The sequence below is a fragment of the Dromiciops gliroides genome, chromosome 5 (genome assembly GCF_019393635.1).
Source record: "Dromiciops gliroides isolate mDroGli1 chromosome 5, mDroGli1.pri, whole genome shotgun sequence".
Classification (NCBI taxonomy): Eukaryota; Metazoa; Chordata; class Mammalia; order Microbiotheria; family Microbiotheriidae; genus Dromiciops; species Dromiciops gliroides.
Window position 1 is genome coordinate 29815837 of NC_057865.1, and position 15368 is coordinate 29831204.

At 42.3% G+C, this 15368-nt stretch overlaps 1 protein-coding gene across 6 annotated transcripts in view; it reads left to right on the forward strand.

Annotated features, from left to right (window-relative positions):
• THRB (thyroid hormone receptor beta) overlaps window positions 1–15368 on the forward strand; it is a 440576-nt gene that overhangs the window by 408818 nt on the left and 16390 nt on the right. For all 6 annotated transcript variants that reach the window (XM_043968992.1, XM_043968989.1, XM_043968991.1 and 3 more), the window contains 2 exons: window positions 584–731; window positions 5327–5532. In XM_043968992.1, the coding sequence (XP_043824927.1) occupies window positions 584–731; window positions 5327–5532 (354 nt within the window). The remainder of the gene's footprint in view (window positions 1–583; window positions 732–5326; window positions 5533–15368) is intronic.

The window sequence follows — 15368 nt, forward strand, 5'->3', positions numbered from 1 at the left end:
AGTTTCCGTAGGGGGCAGCTAGGCAGCACAGTGGATAGAGAATCGGCCCTGGAGTCAGGAGGACCTGGGTTCAAATCTGGCCTCAGATACTTGACACTAGCTGTGTAAGCCTGGGCAAGTCACTTAACCCCAATTGCCTCACAAACAAAGTTGTTCTGATTTTCCTCTAGACAGCTAGATGAATGGATGGATGGATGGATGGGTGGGTGGGTGGGTGGATGGATGGATGGATGGACAGATGGATGGATGAATAGATAGATATCTTAATCATTAGGCCCTTTAAGACCAATTAAGTTCATCTTAGTATATAAATGTAGAATCCATCCCTTCATCCTTTTGTTCAACAAGCATTTATTAATTGCCTCCTATATGCCAGACCCCCCCCACACAAAAAAAAAATAGTCCTTGCCCTCAAGGTGGGTGCTTACATTCTGTGAAGGAAAATAATATATACATACATGCAAAGTAAATGCAAGGTTATTTGGGGTTCAGGGATTAAGGAACTGGGGGGAATTGGGTCATTTGTGGGTAGAAAACTGAGTGCTACTGAATTGTCTCATCTAGGAGTTTCCTTTTCCCACAGGGTTTCTTTAGGAGAACCATTCAGAAAAATCTCCACCCATCCTATTCTTGTAAATATGAAGGAAAGTGTGTAATAGACAAAGTCACTCGGAACCAGTGCCAGGAATGTCGCTTCAAGAAATGCATTTACGTTGGCATGGCAACCGATTGTAAGTCCTTTTTTCTTTTACTTCTGAGCAAAGGTGGGTTTAGGGGTACAAAGTCCAGTGACATACGGCAGCTAAGAAGGCAAGGATGCCCCCATCTGCCAAGGTAAATGGCAGGGGTGATGGAAGGCAGAGAAGAGGCTACCTTTCTTTCCTCTTAATGGAGGGGATCACGCTATTAAAGGACAGTATTGAGCCTCTCACCCTTCCAGAGCCTGGAAAGCAATCCCTGGAGGAAAATTTAGGTTCAACGGGAGAAGAATCTTTCCACCCATTAGAGCAGTTCCACTGCAGAAGGTTACCCCTCATCCAGCAAAGCTGGACGGCCCATTATTCAGGATGTCTGAAGAGAAGATTTTTATTTATGCATGTGTTATTGGATGATAGGAATTCAGAACTAGAAAAATGACTTAGAGATCCTCCCATCTAAGTTGTTCATTTTACAGATTAGAAAAACTAGCCTCGGGGCAGCTAGGTGGCGCAGTGGATAGAGCACCGGCCCTGGAGTCAGGAGTACCTGAGTTCAAATCCAGCCTCAGACACTTAACACTTACTAGCTGTGTGACCCTGGGCAAGTCACTTAACCCCAAATGCCTCACCAAAAAAAAAAAAAGAAAAAACAAAAACTAGCCTCAGAGGTCCAAGAGCTTGCCCAAGGTTACCAGGTCACAAGTGGTAAAATCAAGCTTTTTTAACTCATGTGCTTGGACTAGATTGCCACCAAAGTTTCTGCCTATTAGAAGATTCTGTCATTCCCATAGGCACAAGGTGACTCAGTTATCTTCAAAGCAGAACCATAATTGATCATTCATTATCAAGATCAGGGCATCAGGGGCAGCAACTGAGTGACATAGAGGTTAGAGTACTGGACCTGGAGTCAGGAAGACTGAGATCTTATCAACCTCAGATTTACTAGCTGTGTGATCCTGGGCAAGTCACATAACTAACTCGGCCTCAGTTTCCTTAACTGTAAAATGGGGATAATTAATAACACCTTCCTCTCAAGGTTACTGTGAGGATCAAATGAGATAATATTTGTAAAGTACCAGTGTAACCTACAAAACAGCCATCCTCTTGACCACAGGCAGGAGAGCATCAATGTGATGCTTGTCTTTCAAGGGGATAGGTGGTGGGAGGGAGAAGAACCAGCAAAAGGTGCCATGTTCAGAAAATGCCAAGGAATGTGAAGTTAATATTGTGGCATGACTCATCCTGCAGTTGTGTGTAATATTTTTAGCCACAAAAATGTTCTATACTGAAGGAGGCCTAATGTGCCATCGTATTGGCTCCCAGATTAACTACTGAAGGTTCGCTTCTCCCCTCAGTGAAACAGGGGATTGGACCCCAGACTCTTCCATCAGTGTGACAATGATGATCAGAGTGGTATCACAGATTTAGAGCCGGAAGGGACCTTAGAGATAACCTAGTCCAACCCCATCATTTTACAGGTAAGGAAACTGAGGCACAGAGAGAGTAAGCAACGTGCCCAAGGGCACACAGGTAGTAAGGGGCAGAGGTGATGTGTGATAGTGAATCCTTTGACTCCACATTGAGGTAGATGTCAACAACCAAGAGCCTCCTTTCTGCATGGGTGGAGATCCATGCTCATACCAAAGTGGGGAGAGAAACCGTGATTCACCATATCTACATCAGGGCCTTAACCTGGAGTCTGGGTCTCTGGGTAGATTTCAGGGAGTCTGTGAATTTGGATGGGAAGAAAATCACATCCTTATTTTCACCAACCACTACCCAAAAGTTAGCATTTCCTTTTATTATGAATGCAAGCAATAAACCATTCTTCCAAGGAGGAATTCATGGGCTTCTCCAGACTGCCACAGTGGCCCATGACACAAACCTGATTAAGACCCCCTTGATTTAGCCCAAGCAAGGCCCTTCCTCTGGCTCCCCTATAGACAATCCTTAATAAGTAGACAAGATTTTATACAACCCCCAGATGTTGTTAGATGAGAATCCAAGGAACTGTAGAAATGCTCCATTGGGGGAAATCTTTATACATTTTTGTCTACATTTTTCCTTCCTACCAAAAATTGGAAATGATGCTCATACTATTAGGTGCATTAGAATCAATCATTGGCAGGTGGAAGTTGACATAATGACTCACATGAGAAAACATAGTGTGGTGGAAATAGTATTGGATTTGGCATCTAAGGACCTGGGTTCAATTAACAAGCATTTATTAAGTGCCTACTAGGTGTCATTCCTGAGGGCAACTAGGTGGCATAGTGGATAGAGTGTTGGGCCAAGAGTCAGGAAGATATGAGTTCAAATCCAGCTTCAGACACTTATTAACTGTGTGACCCTAGACAAGTCACTTAACTCTATTAGAAAATTAGAAAGAAATGGGGGGGGGGGGGCCGGCGGCTAGGTGGCCCAGTGGATAGGGCACCGGCCCTGGAGTCAGGAGTACCTGAGTTCAAATCCAGCCTCAGACACTTAACACTTACTAGCTGTGTGACCCTGGGCAAGTCACTTAACCCCAACTGCCTCACTAGAAAGAAAGAAAGAAAGAAAGAAAGAAAGAAAGAAAGAGAGAGAGAGAGAGAGAGAGAGAGAGAGAGAGAGAGAGAGAGAGAGAGAAAGAAAGAAAGAAAGAAAGAAAGAAAGAAAGAAAGAAAGAAAGAAAGAAAGAAAGAAAGAAAGAAAGAAAGAAAGAAAGAAAGAGGAATCAGGAAAAGTTTCATGTAGAAGGTGGTCCTTGAGTCATGTCTTGAAGGAAGACAGGGATTCTATGTGGCAGAGGGAAGGAAGGGAGACATTCCAAGCCTGGGGGAATGACCTGTATAAAGACATAAAACCAAGCAAAGGAGTGCTTCAGAGCAGGAATACCAGTTTAGCTAAACTATAGTTTGTGGGAACAGGAATAATGTAGAATGAAGTCACAAAGGTCAGTTGGGACCAGGCCCTCATCTACAAAAAGAGGGCTGGTCTCCATGTCCTCTAAATTCCTTTTCGGATCTAATGCTAAGCTACAAGATCTAATGATACCTTGAAAAACTTTCTTATGTTGGACTATAGATGATCTCCGAGGTCCCTTCTAGCTCCAATCCTATGATTCTGTCAACTAATTTATAAAGACATTCGCAAATGACTGGTTCCTTTTCACCCGAATTCTTGTTACAAAAAGGGTTATGTCGATTGCCAAGACTCTACTGCTGGAGAGGTCCCTACTTGCAGAGAGGGTAGATCGGGACCAGTTTGAGCAAGAGTTCACCTGGAGTTTGGTTGTCAGTGCTCAGTATTCTTGCTAATTCGGTGCTAAATTCAATTGTTTTTACTTGAAGAAGTAGTACAGGTCCTGCAAGTACCCTCTAAATTTTAGTACCCTGGACAGAGTGCTGATTGCCATGCACTAGTTACAGCTCTGGAATTGACCTTGAAGTGTTTTACTTTTATTTTGGGCCCTTGGAGTGTGGTGGATTCCTCTCCTTTCTGAGTTATGTTGGGGAGTTATAGCTGGCGCTCTTGCTCTTGCTATCTCTCTCTCTGCCTCCCTCTCTGTCTTCCTCTCCCTCCTGCCCTCCCCTGCTCCCTCCCCCTCTCTCCCTCTCTCCCTCTCTCTCTCTCTCTCTCTCTCTCTCTCTCTCTCTCTCTCTCTATATATATATATATATATATATATATATATATATGCATGTGCATATGTGTAGAAATATATATACATTTCAGATAGAGATATGTGGTTATATTATAATACATATAAGTATATTATGTGTATAATATATAAGTATATTTTTTGCGTGTAGTATATGTGGACACATATACACAGAGTCATATAGACCACACATGAAAAATATACTTAAATGTATTATACTACCACACATATCTCTATCCCAAATGTATATATATATGTATATATACACACACATGCACATATATGTATATAGAGATAGATTTATCACACATCTATTTTACACACATATATATTCACCCCACATATATATTCCATCACCATATGTATTTATATCTTTATGACTGCTGATATATAATACATGTAGTGGTAAGATAAAGATATACTTAAATGAAAATTGTATATAATAAAACCATTTTCTGGCTATAGAATATGTGTGGATATTTATATATTTATCACACACATACATGTTCACTGCATGCCTATATATACTCCCTCCATTTATTGATACCACCGACATATATGCTTTCTATAATTATGACTGTCGATATATTATACATATGGTGGAAGTGGGGAGAGACAGAGAGAACTCTACAGAGATGTATATGGATGTGGATGTCCAAACCTTGGGGACTTAGCTGCCTGGGGCACTGAGAGGACAGACTCCTTTGAATCAGGACTCATCATATTAAACCATCTCTCTGGAGTTCTGCATCAGGGCTTAGACCAGATGATTAAAAGCCAATAGCAATTTGTAACAAAGGGTAGGAGAGAAAAAACTTTTTGTAGGATGATGCCCCCACTCCCTAGGGAGATGATGGGCTTCCTGTGCTTAGGCATCCCTGGTTCGTTTCCCAGCTTCTGAAATAGAAAGCCACAGTCCGGATGATCCGTTGCAGTCAGTCTCCTACGTGTGTTGATGTGCCTTTCTCTTTTCTTCCTGTTCTAGTGGTATTGGATGACAGCAAACGGTTGGCAAAAAGGAAGCTGATAGAAGAAAATCGTGAGAAGAGGCGCCGGGAAGAGCTGCAGAAAACCATTGGGCACAAGCCAGAACCGACAGACGAGGAATGGGAGCTCATCAGAACGGTCACGGAAGCCCACGTGGCCACCAATGCACAAGGCAGCCACTGGAAACAGAAAAGGAAATTTCTGGTGAGGCCCCACAAGCATATTCTGTGCCCAGGAATGTCATAGCCAGCTCAGGATTCCCGTTCTGTTTGGGGGGGGGTCCCCACTATCAGCAAAATGGTGATCACTCCCTCTGCCTCTGAATTGTCCACCCCTTCCCCGCTTCTGTGGTATTCTTTCATTTACCCACTTGATTTTCATTCCTTCAAAAAGCCAATTATGAGCCCTGTTCTGGGCTAGATGCTAGGACCACAACAACAAAAACAAAACCCTCCCTGCCCACAAGGAGTTTTCATTTTACTGGAAAGAAAATAACGTGTACATAGATAAGTCAATATAAAAATGTACACAAATAAATATGAAACCTTTTCAAAGAATACCAGCAATTGGAGAGATCAGGAAAGGCTTCCAGCACACGGATTGGCTGAGCCTAAGAGAAAGCTAGGGCTTCTAAAAGGTCTGTAAACCTGTTTAAGGTCGCCTTAAATTAGAAGTTTCAGCACCAGTCTTTAGGCATTAAACATTTATTAAAGCATACAGGTATTTGAGTTCACAGTCTAGCTTCTAAGAACAATACTTTCTTAAGGGCTAGCCAGGTGTGATTACAATCCAGTTAACTTGAAGTAGGCTAATCAGCAGTCAGTCACTCTCACTTGATTCAATCAGTCTAGATTAATCTCCAGGTGGGTCCTTGAGTATCTGCTAAATCCCATTATTTTATCACACAAGGATTTGAACTCTGGTCTCTCCTGATTCCATCCAATAGTGTCTTAAGCCATAGGTTCAGAAGGTAACATTAGCCAGCAGGTAGGAAAGATATTGGGAGGCATCCCCAAGCTCTGAAATCCCAAGCCAACAGTCTGTTTTCTGTTAGCTTACAGAGGAAAATGCCAGAACAGACAACAAATTCAATCAAATGGCTTGTCTGTATACATGGCCCAATATAGTACAGTGGGAAGAGGGAAGGGTTTGGAATTGGAGGCCCTGGGTTCATATGCAGGCCTTGCCCTTTGTTACTCATATAACCCCGGGCAAGTTACTTAGATGCCCAATGTCCTCAACTGTAAGATAAGAGGGTCCAACGAGATGGTATCTAAGCTTTCTTTAAACCTATCATACAATGGATCACTGTAAATGTAGAAAGCTTTCTGGCTAGGCTTCAACCATCAAGTCTTTCAGAACTAAAATAGGAGCCCAATTCTTATTAAGGGCCTCTTAGGGTTTTGCTAAATTCACCACACTCTCTAAAGGCAAGCTATATTATGTTCCAGGGACTTGTACTAGGCCCTCAGGTACAGAAAGAAAAGCAAGCCGTCCCGGCTTAAGGAGTTTGTGTTAAATGGTGGGGGAGGTGGCTAGGTTGGGGTTGGGAGTGACGGTGAGTATACAGGTAACTAAACATAAAGTTGTTACTGTTCGGTCCTGTCCGACTCTTTGCCATCATGGCAAAGATACTGGACTGGTTTGCCATTGTCTTCCCCAGCTCACTTTACAGATGAGGAAACTGAGGCAAATAGGGTGAAGTGACCTGCCTTTACAGGGTCACACAGCTAGTAAGTGTCTGAGGCTGGATTTAAATTCCTGTCTTCCTGACTTCAGGTCCACTATGCCACCTTGCTGCCCAAATACAAAGTAATTTCAGCAACAAGAGGGGATTAGGAAATGCCTCATTTAGGCAGTATCTAAGTTTTGCTCTGAAGGATTGGAGTATCAGTATATATAAGGAATATACAGAGTAACACTGTTACACAGAAGGCCTACAGACGGGCCAGTGCGCCAGCATCAACATTGTAACGGATGCTGTTATATTTGGGGCTTGTCTTGGTATGGTAACTCGGGAACATAAACAGTGTATGACAGTGAGGCCCAAAAAATGCTCTCTCTTTGCAACATTGTCATCCCCAACTCATGCATACACTTGATCACTGGAACAAAGATCCCCTTGGAAAATAGGAATGAAAAAGTATTAGAAGGGAGACAGCAAAATAAATGATGCCAACTCAAACTGTTGGGTGGTACTTCATAACTGTTGGCATTGGGCTGGCATTGCCATGTAACACCTCCTCTAGATGAGGGAGAAGTGGCCTGGACTCAGGTGTATCTCTCTTCTTTTCCTCAGGCTTCTCCTGCCCCAATCCCAAACCATGCACCATTTCCTTGCCTCAGAAGGTGAGTGGAAAAATTCCAATTCCCAGAAGTCTTTGCAGGCCCAGGCCACCCTTCCTTCTCTAGAAAAGGTCTTACAACCCTGTAAAGGAATCTGCTAGCTAGAAGGTACCAGAAAAAAGCCTTCTGCTCTAAGGGTAGCTGCAGTGGACTTCCCTCCACAACATATGTCAGACATGGTCATCAGGCCTTCTCCTGAAGGCCTTCAGGGAAGAAATCCCAACCTCCCAAGGCAGCCTGTTCTGCTGTTGTCTGCCTCCAAGTATTAGTCAGTTTTTCCTTAAATCAAGCCTAAATTTGCCTCTATATAATTTCTACCCACTATGCCCAGCTCAGCAATCTGGGGACAAGCAGGGGAGGAAAAACCTAATTCATACACACACATTTATTTTCATGTATATATTTTATATATAAATTATATATATTTAAATATATTTATATATAAATATATGGTATGTGTATATGTATATTTAGTTCTATGATTTATATATTTAAATATATGCATTTATATCTACATTTCAGTATATAGCTTTTTAAATAAATGAATTTGAGTATCAGAAGGGCATCTATGTGTCTTTGTATGCACACATAGATGGATAGATAATGGATGGATGATGGATGAATGAATGTGTAGATAGATGGATAGATGGATAGATATACACACACTCTTCCTATACTCAGAGTCAGCTATTTTGTGCCCCCCCACCCCCATCACATTTCTCTTTTCCAGGCTAAAACAGCTCTAGTTCAAAGGCCTTTCCTTTCTTACTATCCCCATCTGGATGGAAGGTATTCTTCTTAAAATGGACAGTCTGAGTGAAGATCAGGCTTACTAAGTGGGATTCCTGAGGAGACTGTAGGTTATAGGTCATGTCTTGGGTAGTAATTTCATCAAATTTTGTACTTAAATTTTCTTTATTCTCAAGTTTGAGAGGAGTCTTTGACAAGGCTGCCATTGATGTGCTAATGAGACTTGGGTTAGCATTTTCACAGCCCTTTTTTCTGCCTCTTCAGTCTGGAGAACATTACAGTGATAAAGCAGAATCTCATCCCTGATGTGCTTAGCAGACAACCTTTAATCCATATGATTCACATAGTATACAGTGATGATAGTGGCGGTGGTGGTGGATGGTGATGATGGTGGTGGATGGTCATGGATGGTGGTGGATGGTCATGGATGGTGGTGATGGTCATGGATGGTGGTGATGGTCATGGATGGTGGTGATGATAGCTAGCATTTATATACCACCTACTATGTGCCAGGCATTGAACCAAGCACTTTATAAATACTGTCTCATTTGATCCTTAAAACAACTTGAGGAGGTAAGTTCTGCTATAATTCTCATTTTACAGTTAAGGAAATTGAGGCAAAAAAGGTTAAGTGACTTGCCTGGGGTAAGTGTCCAAGAGCAGATTTGAACTCAGGTCTTCCTGACTCTAGGCCCAGCACTCTAACCACTGTACTGCCTAACTAGCTGCCTCTGTAATGGATTATCACAGAAATTGTCTTTAGACTGAATTCTCTCTTCCTGTTCTCATTAGGGTGATAATCTATGGTGATTAAAGAAGTCTTGGTGGAAGGCCAGTAAGATTTGGAGTCGGGTCCCTGTTTCTCATACAGAGCTTGTCAAGCAATATGCCCATGGTAACTAGGATGTATTGTATGTTTGAGTGAAGCCACTTTTAGAACAAGTATCATTTTTAATGCTTCCCTCAGTGGAATTGAAAAGGGAGGAGATGGTTTCTGCGTGTCTCTCTCTGGAGCTGAGGTTGGTTGGATAGTAGGGGAGTCAGAAAACATTTGTTCGAGCTCTGGGCTTACCACTTACTAGCCACATGAATGAGGGCCATTCATTTAATCCTTCTGAGCCACGTAAAATGGGGAGATGAGTCTGTATCATCTCTAAACCTTTCAGCTTTGGAATTCTGCCATATTGGTAGCCTTGGGAAGGGGAGAGGCAAATGGCTCAGGCCCTCTCATGTTCTCAGGCCTGTGTCCCCTCTGGCCTCCCTCCACTCTGCCCCATCCTCATTTGTGACTCAGGCTCAGGGAGCCATTGGGAGCCATTCAGTCACATCCCTCATAGAAATGATGAGCACTGCGTATCAACCCTCTCTCCGAAAGAACCCCAGAGCACCAGATGGGTACAGTTAAGCCCTGTGGCTCAGTGAGCTTGCATATTTATGGAGTGCATATGGGCCTTGGGCTGAGATGAGTCAGGCTAAGGGATTACTATGGGGATGTAAATTCATTCCCTTCTCCCCAGTCCCCCAGTACAGTACACTACTGAATGTTGTCTGCCAGGACACCAAGGAACCTTGGAGAGTTACAGAAACACTAATCGACTAAATAGAAGCCAGAAAGGATGGAAATGATCTCCTTTAGGTCAGGGACTTATTTGCATGGTTAGCTTAAGTGTGCTGCTCAATATATCTGCCAAAATTAGCAGTAATAAATATTAGTATGGGATGTATTTGCATCCCTTTATACAACAAAAACAAACCCCACATACATACGTAAAATAGACAGAGAAAGAGATGTATAAATAGCCATTGCACATCTGGGATTTCTTTCTATGGCGATATCGTAGATTAAGAGCTGGAAGGGACTTGCATGGTCACCTAGCCCCATCCTTTCTTTTTATGGATAAAGAAACTAAGACTCCCAGAGACTAACTGCTCTGCCATGGTAACATAGATAGTAACTTTCAGAAATAGGATTTGAACCCAGAACTTCCTGATACCAGGTACAGCACTCTAGTTACTATGCCATGTTGCCCTTTTTTCAGTAGAGGGATCTTCCAGCATGAATATTCCTTTTACCAATGTATATCAGCCACTCCTCTGTGACTTGTCTGGAAAATCATCGGGGTCCCGGAGAGGTTTTGAAATGCCTTGCCTATGGTTACATAGCTAGTAAGTCAAAAGCAGGACTGAATCTAAGTCTTCCAGACTCCAGGGCTGCCCCTCTGTCTCTGATGACTACATTATTAGAGAAGACAAAGATGAAGAAGACGATGACAGTGACAAGACAATGAAGAAGGCGACCAAGAAGAAGAAGAGGAGGAGGAAGAACAAGAACAAGAACAAGAAGAACAAGAACCACCTAGAAGTGTTCCAGCACCTCTACTGCCCATGGAGTTTATTCCAAAAGAGGTTAACTCATCCCAGCTCACCATCAGCTCAAGACTAGAAAGTCAGGAAGGAGCTATTGCTAGAATCTTGTCTTAGATATGCACACTTTATTGTAATGAGACTCATATGAGGCAACAAAATCTCATAGCCCTAGGGCAGGACCTGGAATCAAAAAGCACTGCATTCAAATCCTGCCACAGACACGGGGTAGCTCTATATGGCCCTGGTGGGTAATTTCCCTTCTCAAAGCCTCAGTTGCCTCAGCTATAAAGTAGGCAAAAAACATTAATTAAGCACCTAGTGTTTGCCAGGCACTCACACTAGGAATACAAATATAAACAAAAAGAAAGATACTTACTGCCCTCAGGGAGCTTATATTCTAATGAGGATATTAATAGCACCTACCTCACTGGTGGGTATTTGTGACAAATAGATTCATTGATGTTTTGGGGTCATGTGTAAAAAAAACCAAAGTTCATAATAAATCTAAAGTCAGCCCCTCTACCTATATAGATTGTGATCCATCTTACTAGACAAGTCTGAAGGGATTGATTGAGTCTCTGAGATGGGAAGTAACTTAATAGGACACATAGTCAGAGGTAGGATTTGAACCCATATCTCCCTGAGCCCAAGACCAGCCCTATATCCACCACCCTGGCATACTGCTTCTATATACAGACACATATATAATTTATCAATTATATGTGACTATATATCATTCATACCTAGATGAATGCTATTCATGCACATATGCCTTGCTATTCTTACAGGTATTTGTGTACATGTATGTACACTCATTGTAGGCATATACCATTCCTATATGCATTATATGTATACATGTGTGTCGTTAATATAAAGTGTGTACATGTATCATGCATATATGTATAATGTGCTACACATGTATGTTGTACATCTACCATTCATATATATCATTCATCCACCTGCATTATGCACAAATGTGTGTATCTGTCATTCATATAAATTATTTACATATATCATTAGTATATATGGGTGGTATACATATTATGTGCATGTATGTTATGTGCATGCATGCATATCTCATTTGGGCACCTATGGATGGTGTGTACACACTGTATATGTATATCACATGCATATCTCATTTATTCAAGTGAATTCGTTTCCTGTGTCTTATATTTGTGCACGTGTATATGCATATATAATTTGTGTAAATTGCATACATGTATCATTCATACGTGTGGGTGATGCACTACACATGTGTGCATGTATCTGCACATGAGTATGTTGGGATGTATGTATACCTATATCTCAGATCATGGTTTTAGAGCTGATGGGGACCTTAGAGATTATCTCATCCACTCCCTTTATTGAGAGGGGCCAGGTGTCTAGTCCTGGCAACTCCTCATTGTCTCAGGAAGGCTCTAAACAGACTCCCAGGAAACCCTGGTTCCACTGGGACAGAGCATCGGGTCTCAACCCTCTTGCTCTCAGGATCCCCACCCCTCCCCACCTCCAGCCAAGAGCTCTTGTTTACCTGGATTCTATCCATCACTATTGCTCATCATGAAAATAGTTTTGACTTTATGGATCTCCTGAAGCTGCCCAGGGGTCCCAGATCACACTCAGAAGCTCCTTCCAATGCAGACAAGCATGTGTTCAGTGATGTCACTTTACATGCCCCCCAATTTGACAACAATGCCACAAGGTTCTATTTTGTCCCCATTTTACAGATGAGGAAACTGAGGCAAGACTTGAATTCAGGTCTTCCTGACTTCCAATCAGGTGATCCATCTACTACCCTCATGCATTTTGCAGAGTTAATTGCTGCAAGAGCCAGCTTTCTGTGCTGAACTTGTTCCAAATACCCACTTGTACCTTCTGGATGATGAAAAGCCTCCTAGGTCAATCCCAATGGAGATGTGTAACGATTGGAATGACGGCACCTGCTGGAGAAGAGTTCCACCCATGAAGCGAAGGTCTTTGAGGGCAAGACCAGGAGTCTTTTCTTTGGCGTCAGGAAGTGACGCGGGCTAGTGGGAGGAGGAAGGAAGAGACTGGGGCTCGTTCTTAGACTCTTTCCTGAGGATGCTGGTGGAGAGCAGGGCTAGAAATGTGCTCTCCCTTTAATAGATAGATGAATGTAGGCCTTTCTCTCTCTTTACCAAATTCTTATTCTCCTTAATAAATGCTTAAAAGTCTAACTCTTGCTAAAGCTTATAATTTATTGGCGACCACTCATTAAATAGTTTAGACAGTTTAGCTAGAATTTTAGCCCTTAACAGATTGGTTCCCTGTCCAGCACCTCTCCTCCCTACTTTCAGCCCCTGCCTATTTATTTAGAAGCTGACTCAAGGTCTAACACTGTTCTATTTCCCAGACCACCAACTCCCAAGGGTTCCATTGCAGAGTTTTCTTCATTTTTAAATTTTTTAAAATGTGTCAATGGCACGCTTTGGGTTTTGACACAATATCTGCTCTTGGAGGTCTTAAATTTCATCCTTTGCTTTTTATGTGCTTTGGGAAAAGGTTAAACACGAGCCTCTGATCCTTACTGAGTTCTGTTATATTTTTTAAGGTTTTATCGTATTTAAAATTATAAAATTTTCTCCTTTTTCAAAGTATTTTCTCTCAAAAACAGACAGGCAAGGGAGGTGGGAGAAGGGTAGAAGTGGGGTACTATTTCTCCAGCAATGCAAACACTGACAGACATGAACTCTTCTTCCACCCCAAAACATACACTCAGTCCCCTTCAGGTTGCATTTCTGAAAATCCCAAGAGTCCCCTGACTATTTAGAATTTCAAAGGATGGAACCATTTAACCTGATAGGATTGTACCCACCACACTTTTATGGATTCTCAAATCAGAAACAACTTGATTTTAAGATTGTTTTTTCCCCATTCCTACAATCAATAGGTTGTAATGGAAAGTACACTAAATTTGGAAGTCCCTATCTGAACCTTGGCTCTGACATGTCTCCCCACTTTGGAATATAAGGTCTTGGGGCAGCTAGGTGGCACAGTGGATAGAGCACCGGCCCTGGATTCAGGAGGACGTGAGTTCAAATCCGGCCTCAGACACTTAATACTTACAAGCTGTGTTACCCTGGGCAAGTCACTTAACCCTCATTGCCCTGCAAAAATATATATATATATATATATAGAATAGAAGGTTTTTAAAGCCAAGGGGTCTTCTTGCTTTTATTTTGTATATAGTCAACACTGAATAAGAGCTTGTTGATGGATTGACACAAGCTATGGGACCTTGGGCAAGTCCTTTAACCTCTCTGAACCTCAGTTTCCCCATCTGTAAAATGGCAATAAGAATAATAATAATTGCTCTATCAGCCTCCTAGGGAAAAGCATTTTTTTAAATCTGAAAAGCACTGGAGAAATAAGCCACTAGCAAAGAAGACAGAAAACTGAGATTCCAAGAAAGAGCAGAAGCATGTCCCATGATCTCTAGCTGCTTTTGGAGGAAAGAAGGGAAGGTACAAGAAACGCACTTCAAATATACTGTTTCTATACATTCAAACTGCATTAGGTGAGCCACAGATCAGTGACTTTATATTTGAATTGCTACACCCCCCAAAAAATGCATCATCATTGTTTGTATAAATTTGGGAGAAAGAAACCTGATTTTTTGTCTAAAACACACACACACACACACACACACACACACACACACACTTCACAGTGAGAACTGCCAGATAATACAAATGGGTAGACATTGCCAGAATGTGTTATATAATATGCTAAAAATTCTCCCTTGAGGCTGTAACCACTAGTCTTGCCACACCCTCTGACGGTTAGTTTAGCTACTGTTGACAAAGGCAGCTTGCCAGTGGGGGCAGGGGGAGGAATAGAAAAAAGAAAATCATCTTTGTCTTTTTTTTTTATTCAAATGTGACTTAGGGAGGGGTGGGAAATAGCTACAAGAAAAATTATCTGAATAAATAATTCATTGAACTGGTTCTGCTTTCTTGACTTGGGCAACAGAGAGCAGGGGCAGTTAGTGGAGAGCAGTTTGTGTCTCTCTGTAAAGACATGAAGCTTTCGGCCTGGGTGACAAGGGTGCCCACCTTGTCTCCGTTTGTTTGCCCCAGGTGGAAGCTTACCCTTTCCTTAAAGCCCCACCCAAATGCCACCTCCTCCTTGTGGCCTTCCCTGATCTCTTCCTGTGTCAGTCCCAGATTTTCCCCTTGCCAATCCAATCCAAGACCTCTGCCCCAAGTATCATGTTCAGCTGAAGTAGGAAGAAAAGGAAAGTTCTGAGGAAAAGGTTAGTTTTGAGCAGAACCTAGAAGAAAGCATGGGATTTTCACTGGTGGAAGGGAGGGGAGGGCATAGTACAGAGGGAAGAGCCAGACCATGGCGTGTGTGGCAGAAGGGGAAAGCATGATTTACCTGAATGGAGGCCAGAATTGTGAGGAAGACGAGTGAGAGAGAAGGTTGGTTTAAGTAAGATGGGACCCCCTGACAGAAGCCACCTCAGTATGCCACACTGAACCCAGTGGACTTGATTTGATCAACAGTAGGAAACCATTGTTTATTCAGTGAGAAAAACCCATGGCAAAATTAAA